Here is a 9,347-nt window from a genome sequence, read left to right on the forward strand (position 1 = left end):
CGTTTTTTACTAGTATGCCCATTCCTTCGCACCCTCTTTTCCATAGTTTCAGGGTTTTCTCCAGTAATATTTTGAACAGGATAGGGGATGTGGAGCAGCCCTGTAGCAGTCCCTTTGTGGTCTTTATAGAATACGACTGCGTATTTTATTGCCCGTTTTGATAGCTACTTTGTTCTTCTTGTAGAGTGTTTTTACTGCTTTTATTAATATTCGTGGATCTTCGATATCTTCCATTGCTTACCACAAGGGCGGATCCAGCTCCGAGAATTTAAAAAAATATAAATATTAAATATTGGCAGTTTAAATGTTCTTAGTTTCAAACACATATAATATGTATAAAACAGGGGATAAATATGTTTTCTGGACTAGAATTGAACAAAAGAAGTAACAGAAGCTTCAATAATGACATAGGATGTTTTATAAATCAAAATATAGATAAGTGCCAATTGTCAGAACGATCTTGGCAGCCATCAAAATCCTATCAATTTCCATATTCTATACACACAAGGAATAAAAAAGAAATGAAGCGTTACTTGGATCACCAGAACTTACAACAAAGGATTTGGTTGGTATTTTCGAACAGTCAAAAGGGATTGTTTTACATTGAATTTTATTTTTCTAATGAAAAATATGGTCATAATAAAGGGACGACAGCTGAAAGCCTTGTCATGAAACCTTTAACATCTTTCGCCAAACTCACGCCAGAAAACATCATATCACAAGGAGTGCGTTGAGGTTTAGGTGGATTTTCTACAAAGTTATCACAACCCGCAAAAGTCAGTCAAACCAGAAAGACTCTCAAAGGTCTAAACAGATACAAGAAAATAAAAAAAAAACTACGTCCAATAGTAGAGTCTATAGTGTTATGGTGTTCTTAGGTCGACAAAATATTCCTCTAAGAGGCTGTCGTGATGATGACCTTCTGCTTCTGGACGAAGATGCTGAACCTAGCAATGACGGGAATTGTTAAGATTTAAAATCTCATCAGGAGATAAAACTATTCAACGACACCTATCCGCATCAACATACATTAGTAACACCAGTCAAAATTAATAATTAATAACATGTTGTGGTGAAGAAATAATTGAACAAAACCTGAATCAGGTTCAAAGTGCAAATTATTACTCTGTCATATTTGACGAAATAACCGACGTATCCCACGTAGAACAGCTTTATCTAAATTTGAAATACATACACAATAACAACATTCGTGAAAACTTTGTCAAGTTAATTTATGAGAGCATAAAAACAATTATTAGTGAAAATCAAGAATTAGGGAAGAACAAGGCCTGACAGAGTGACAGAAGAAGCATTGGAAAAATAGTATTAAACTTGTTGAAAGAACTGCACTTGAATCCGAAGAAATGTGGATGAATCGGTAACAACTTTAATAATACTTTAATAACGATAACTTTTGAATGTCTTTATAGAACTCAAAAGTGTGTAAAAAGTGCCTTCAAACTCACCATTTTAACCGTAATTTTTAAAAATTACCCCCTGGCCCCCGGTACCCCTCCCCAAAAAAAATTCATGGCCCCTCCCGAAAATCTTAGCTTGGTTTTAGGTATGGAGTCATATGCCTTCTTAAGATCCACAAAAGCTAGATGGACGGATCTATTTTTGGCCATTCTTTTTTCAATTAGTTGTTCGACAGTGTAAATATAATCTAAGTATGTTTTTTTCCGCTGTGGTCAAATAAAAACGATAAGTTTGAACAATGTTGAACTTTTCCTCTTAATTTATTTCCACTATTAAATTTTCTACAAGATATTTCTGGGATCTTACATCGCTATGCCATTTCAAATATGTTTCTCTCCCTACCTACCGTTCAAAGTAAATACTTACGTTAAATTATTTCATGTACTGTATATTTCACCATACTATAATAATAATATTTATTCATCCTTTAAAACAGACAATGTATAGGACATGTCATGATGTCGTTAGTTTTACAAAGAAACAAACAATAAAATTAATACATTTATAAATTGTATAAACACTTAAGGTACCTAGATAGAATTGATTATTTCATTCATAGGAGATTCTGACCAATGGAAAGCTACAGAAATAAAAATTAAACTGATTATTTCATTCATAGGAGATTCTGACCAATAGAAAGCTACAGACATGCAAATTAAGGTGATAATTTTGGATAATCTCCCGTCGTTAAGCATATTACGTCAGATGCGCTTCGTTGCTACGAAAAAATACATTCAGTGACATTAATGACAAATGTTTTAAAAATTATAAAAGTGATGACTTTCAACCGTCAAATACATATTTATAACAACTGTGTGTTTAATTTCACTAATCGGTACTTACATATATAAATTACAATAAAATTTTGGTTTTGAACAGTTTTATTCATGAAATAATCGCAACAAATTGCACTCGAACTCTAAAATTAATATAGAATTTTTGCCCTCGTGACACTTTGACATAATTTCACTCGCCTTCGGCTCGTGAAATTAAAACTGCCAAAGTGACACTCGGGAAAAATTCAATAATGTTAGAGCAATTACTACTGATAATTTTTTAATGATTTTAACTTCCAATCGTATAGTAAGATTTTTGATCACGTGTTTAATTCTGTCCAATCAGATTAAAATTATACTGAGAATTATCTACTGTAGAAAATTACCGATAGAATTTTTTTAAGTTGATTGTTTCTGTTTAATGGCAACCAGTTTCCTAGTTTTGACAACTGTCACATTTAAAAAAATATCCATAATATACGTATTAAAAAATAATCTTACGAATATCACACGACAGTAAAAATAAATAAGAAAATAATGCTTCATTTTTACTAAAATTTGTTGTCATTGGGCAACACTGGGCTATTGCCAGACAACAAATTTTCGAAAAACTGTCGCATTATTGTCAATTTATTTTCACTCTCTTGTGATATTATACCCGATAATTTTTGATAATTACCCGTCGTCAAGTATATTACGTCAGATGCCCTTTGCTACGTTGCTACGAAAAAATACATTCAGTGACATTAATGACAATTAATGTTTTAAAAATTATAAAAGTGATGACTTTCAACCGTCAAATATTTATAACAACTGTGTGTTTAATTGTAGATACTAATTTGTACTTACATAAATAAATTACAATACAATTTTGGTTTTGAACAGTTTTATTCATCAAAAAGGTAATCGCAACAAATTGCACTCGATCTCTAAAATTATTATCGAATTTTTGCCCTCGTGACACTTTGACATAATTTCACTCCCCTTCGGGTCGTGACATTAAAACTGTCAAAGTGTCACTCGGGAAAAATTCGATAATTTTAGAGTTCTTGTGCAATTACTACTGATAACATTTAGGTAATATTTCTGTCCGAATCAAACTCTTCCACAGTATAATAACATTTGGTAAGCAATAAGTTTTAATGGATTTCTTAAAGAAACATATTAATCTAGCCTTTTAATTTTTTCAGGGACTCTTAACATTAGTAGCTGCGTACATGAAGCATGCAGAGATACTAGATTTAATACGTGATATGAGAAATTTTTGGGAACTAGACGATGTACAAGACGAAAATGAAAGAAACGCTAACTTCGCTATATTAAAAACGGTCAAAATCATATTTATCTACTTTTTGTGTTTCGCTGTAAGCCCTTCATCGTTTTTCTGTTTCAGACCGTTCATTTTACGAAAGAGAATGTTAGCGTTCAACAGTTATATTCCTGAAAGTATCCCTTATCCTATATTGTATCTTCTTGAGACTTATGCCTTTGTTGTGACCTATTTTTCCTGCTTGTCTTGGGATGGGTTCTGTGCCACTGTGATTATTGTGGCGTATGTGCAATGGCGAATCTTAAATCGAGAGATTAGAAGAATGTTGGAGCTCAAAATTGAAAGTGAAGAAGATAAAGAAATAATGAGGAAGAAAGTGAAGAGATGTGTCGATCAACATCACTTTTTGTATAGGTATTATATAAAGCATTTTAAAAATGCTCACTTACTTACTTATCCGTTCCTTTACCTTTATTCTGTTTACACTTCCCACATCCCAATCGATATTACCTACTTCTTGTCATAAATATCTTCTTAAGTGAGGTCTCTTTTTTCCATTTCCACTGTTATCTAGGATTACCCTCTCTTCCTTCTTTTTAATTTCCATTTCCAAATTCTTAACGGTATTCTTATCTAGTCTGTCCTTCGCATATATCCATACCAGAGTAATTTTCGTTTACTATTTCATGTATTGCCTCATTCACATTAATTAGTTCTCTAATTCGTTCATTTCTCACTTTGTCCATTAGTGTTAATTTGCAGTTAGCAATTTTCGTTTTCAAAACATTTCCATTGTATTTATTCTGCTTTCCATTGTTTTCGTGACCACGTCTCTGAGATATAACATGAGCTTTCCAATATTGTCCTAAAGATTCGGAGTTAAGTTTTACTTGTAATATCGTCGCTCCATATAATCGAGTGTAATTGTCGTGTTATTGTCTTTCCTTTCTTTATCTTATTTATTACAGTCGAACCCGCTTATTAGAGTACCGGTTATAGGAATATCCCGGTTTATGGAATATCGATTTCCAATTACTCCTAAATAAATTTATCCGTTTATTGGAATACGTAATAAAGCAATACCGTTTTAGAATATTTTTGTGGTCAACGAATAATTTTTTACCTACAATTTCGAATTTCCTAAAAATCTAAATTATGTCTTGTACTATGGTTTCTCGCCAAGGGCTTCGAAGGCCTGTAGTGCTGTTTTATTTATATTATTTTGGGTTTGTCAGATAGGTAATAAATATTTTATTGCGTTGTTATGAGTACCAATTCAATCATTTACCGACGAGCCCTTTTATAGAAAATATAATATATATATTATGAGTACATGAGCATCCAGGACGAAAACCACTACTTCTTTCTGAAGTTAGCAGCTGTTCCTTCATCCTTTAACGATTTTACCCTTAGAATATAAAAAAAACAGGAAGGAGTCTTTCATATATCAACAACACCTTAAATTTCTAGCGGAACCGGCCATCTTGAACGTCTGTGGATGACTCATAAGTTTTTGTCAACGAGGTAGAAGGTGTTTGTGTACTGGATCAGCTGTGTGCATAGGCGTACCATCTGGTAAAGCTCCTGTATATGCAATCAATTAACTGAAGTTATTAGTATAATTAAATGTTATTTAACTGACGTTTCAACAAAATATTATATTAATACGTATTTTCTCTTGATCTGTAGCTGTTTGTTTAACATCAAAGATGTAATAAAATCGTTAAGAATTTCTTTTCTTCCCTCTTTCAAAGGTACGTCACTGGAGATAGAAAGCAAATCTGACAGCTGATCGCCAGTTGTAACCTCCTTCCTGGCTCGTAGTCATTTCGCATTGTACTCCTTCCTGATTTATTTTATATTCTAAGATTTTACCATACAGCCTATCCACAGAAGGTGTGACGCATAGTCTCCTATAATTATCGAGGTTTTTTTGTTTTCGTTTTCTTGTATAGAATTTAAGTTGTCCGTTTTTCTTTTCTCCGATAGTTTTCCATGAAATAAGCATTTGTTAGGTATTTGTTTTAAATGTTTTAAGACCAAAGGGACATGTTTTAGCAGTTCTTAAAATATGTAGGTCTCCAGGGCCAGTTGCTCTGTTATTTTCATCCTTTTTAGAGCATGCATTTTTTATTTGTTGCAGATATATCTGCAACTTGTGTTTGTCTACATCTTATTTCTTAAGTTTGTAGAGTACGTAATTAGATATCTTCTAGGTTTTTCTTGTCTGAATTCTGTCGTATAACTCAGTAATATTGTACCCATTAGTCTGTTGTCTATTTTTTGTATTGGTGTGTGTGTCGCTCTTGGATTGTGGTTGCTTTGTTGATTTTTATTTTTGGGTCTGGGTTTGTCCTTTTTTAGGTGATTTAACACCTCTTCAGAACGTATTTTATCTAGATGCACAGTTGTGTCGTTCATAGTACCACTGGTGATAATATGCGCCGTTGGTGGATCTGCACTGGATCTTTATCCTTTTATAGATATTCTGTCTTAAGGTCCTCAACGTCTTCCATGATTCCCTTACATTTGAACTTTCCATTGATCTATATCTTCACTTTTTTGCCAAAATTGGTTTTCTTCTCTTTTATGAACAATATTTATTAAATTTTTAGGTATTCGAGTAAAATAAATGATGCGATGTCCAACATATTATTGATATTTTTTGCTCTTACTGTGTCAGCCAACTGTATTGAAATTTTTAAAATTTCAAACAAGTAAGTATAAAAATAACATAATGTATACAATTTTTATGTAAATAAAATTAATTTAAAACTGTTTTAAAAAAATGTTTATTCTGTCTGTTTTTCTTAAAGTGATTTTAATTATTTTGTCCATAACCATATTAAACAGAAAGAAGCTAAGGCTATCTTCTCATTTCAAACCACCTTTTATGGTGTTTTTTATACTTTTTGCCTATCATCGTATGACCCAAGTCTCTATTTCTCTGTATTTCTCTCTTCATCTTGTAGGATCTTGGCGACCAGCATGGCAATCTGTACTTTGCACATTGCTGCTCTGAAACGACTTGTGGTTGTTGTGGTGAACTACGTACGTAGATTTTTTAGCCAGGAAATCGTTTGCCTTTGCGGTCCTCGTTTTTCTTCTACTTTTCCCTGTAAGATTAGTTGTAGCAGTCCATATCTTTCACTGTTCCTCATGATGTGATCGAGGTATTCGATTTTACCTATTTTTATTGTGGTTAAGATATCTTTTTTTGTATCCTTAAACGTGGTCAGTATCAGAGCTTTGAGCTTCGCTGGTGTCGCTACTAGCGGATTACTAATGCAACTTTCGCCGGTAACTTTAAATTTATTATTTAATTGTTATCGCTTAATATTTACAACGCAAAAAAGTATGTAATTAAATTGTAATCGATTTTTTTAAGATTTTGCTAATCATTTAAAGGTTCTATTAATGAAATATTAATTTCTTACTTCGGATATTTTCACAATTATCGTGTATATGGCGCTTAGATTAATTTATAATTACATATTACGATATATTAAAAAAAAACTTAAATTCAGTATTTAAAACGTAAGTATATTTAAGGTAAAAATATACACCACAGCTTTGGCCAACTAATATTTTTTCCTATTAATGTTTTTAATTTCAATGTTTTAAATTAATCACTTTGACATTTATGTCAAATTTCCACCGAAAGTTCACTGATTTGTCACTACTGGCGCTCGCGAAATTTTAAATATCCCCTCTACCTACGAGCTCACAGCGTATATCTTGATAACTCCAAAATTGACGTTTTTGAGATAATTAGTTCACAAGATGTATTTTATTTGCCTCCATATTGTGTAAAAACTTGGTAACTCGCTCCAAACGGGTTGAGTATATATTTTCGATTGACGAAAGTTGATAAAACTCAAATATCCCTAATAGTCAGTGCTAAAACTTGACCAGATAAGTTATCAAGCTATTGTTTAATCGAAATAATCTTGAATACGACATACACTGAATTCTATAACTAGCTAACTCTAGTTATCTAGTTGTAGCACGTGGTTTCCTGAAACCATTGAGCTTACCACGTAATTGCTATCTGTTTATTCGGTTCATGTTAATGCAAAAATTCGAGAATTGTTAGCAGATCTGGCAACCCCCATGGCAGAGGTCCAATTTTCACCAAAATAATGCTTAAAATATTAGTTTTGTTAAAAAGTTCACTTAGATGCAGCTTGGCACGACATGCGACATTACCAAATGTTAATATTATGGTAGTGCTAAAAGTTGATAACTTGTACTTTATCATGTTATTTTCTATATTGGAAAACAAATTTGCACAGTATTCCTGAATAGATAAGTAGCCAAAAAGCTAAGGAACAGTATATTAGAGCTGCAGAGTGAATTCCGTATTTACCAACATCATGGTAGCAGCACAAATATCTTTAACATCTTTAAACCCGTTTATCTCAGAGCTACTAATTTCGAGTTATCAAGTTATAGTATTAAGGCGACGAGATATCTTCACGACTTGACGATAAAGTCACATTTCGAAAGCCTCAATTTTCTTGCAGGTGGCATCTGGGAGAGTCCACCACTGCCACTCTCTATTTCTCTCTACTTCCTTTATTTATTCTGCCAATTATTTACCTTTACTTTTTAAACCTAGATGTGTTGTTCGACACTGGTTTTAATTTTTAGGTCTTCTTCAATTGCTTCTTTGCTATTTTTGATCAGTACTTCGGTTTCTCTTTATTTATGTCTAAACCGTATTTTTTGCAGCGTTTATGAGTCTTATAGATATCTCTATAACTTATTTCTTTGCTCGTGGTATTGTAACCAAATAGTGATCATACGCTAAGTACTGATGTCATAAATAGTGCAAATTTTCGCTAAGAATTTCAGCATTGCAATATGTTTTTTTTTTTATTTTAAGGCCACCTTTTAAAGAAATATTAATATGTCTAACCTATATGGGGAGCTTAACAAACGAATTCGTTATACTTTATTGTATTCCTGGACAGCTTTTGACATCCGAAGTAAGTTGCAAATGTTTAAGGTAAAAATGTACGTCATGTAAAACTTATTTCTGTTTTAATTTTCAGGCTGAAAGAACTGACTTCTATTCTTACTGTTCAAACTGGTACGAAAGTGGAATATTCTATAAAAAATCAATTATGAGAATGATTTGCATGATGAGTCGTCAGAAAGTTGTTATTACTGCTGGGAAAATTGTCAATATTGGTATGGCAACTGGACTGCAGGTAGGACAGATTTGTAATCCATTCTTCTTCTTGTAGTACTGTCTCCTATCGGAGGTTGGCTAATATCACAGCAATCTTAACTTTGTTGGCTGCAGCTCTAAACAATTGTATTGAACTGCACCCATACCAGTCCCTTAAATTTCGCATCCAGGAAATCCTCCTAGGTCCCGCATTTCTCTTTCCGGAGATTCTTTCTTGGATTATGAGCCTTAGCAGAAAGTACTTATCCCCTCTCATTATGTGGCCTAGATATTCCAGTTTTCTCGTTTATATGGTCTTTATGACTTCGTATTCCTTCCCCATCTTCAGCAAAACATCTTGATAAACATCCATGCTTAAGTTAGCACATTTCATCAATGTTTTCTTGACGGATTAATTTTAAAGGGTTTTTACCCTCATATTTTTGAAATATTATATTTTGGTGGTTAGCATGTTAGATCACGTAAGCACTGATGATGATGATTGGTCAACCAATCGAAAACTAGTTCTGTGATGTAGCCCTTTTCAAGGAATGTAAATATATGCCTTTTATAAAGGATTTTATTGGTTTTTTTGTATTATATGGTATACAGCCAACTACAGGAAAGGCTTTTTCCTTGTAGATTT

The 9,347-nt window shown here is 32.7% G+C and overlaps 1 protein-coding gene across 1 annotated transcript; it reads left to right on the forward strand.

Moving 5' to 3' along the window:
* Window positions 1-521: 521 nt before the first annotated feature.
* LOC126882757 (uncharacterized) lies at window positions 522-6,231 on the forward strand (the record flags this gene model as incomplete). Its single annotated transcript, XM_050647751.1, has 3 exons — window positions 522-725; window positions 3,446-3,939; window positions 6,141-6,231. Coding segments are annotated over exons 1-3 (789 nt in total), but the record flags the coding sequence as incomplete, so codon positions are not given.
* Between the last annotated feature and the right edge of the window lie 3,116 nt (window positions 6,232-9,347).

The sequence above is a fragment of the Diabrotica virgifera genome, chromosome 3 (assembly GCF_917563875.1).
Source record: "Diabrotica virgifera virgifera chromosome 3, PGI_DIABVI_V3a".
NCBI classification, from domain to species: domain Eukaryota; kingdom Metazoa; phylum Arthropoda; class Insecta; order Coleoptera; family Chrysomelidae; genus Diabrotica; species Diabrotica virgifera.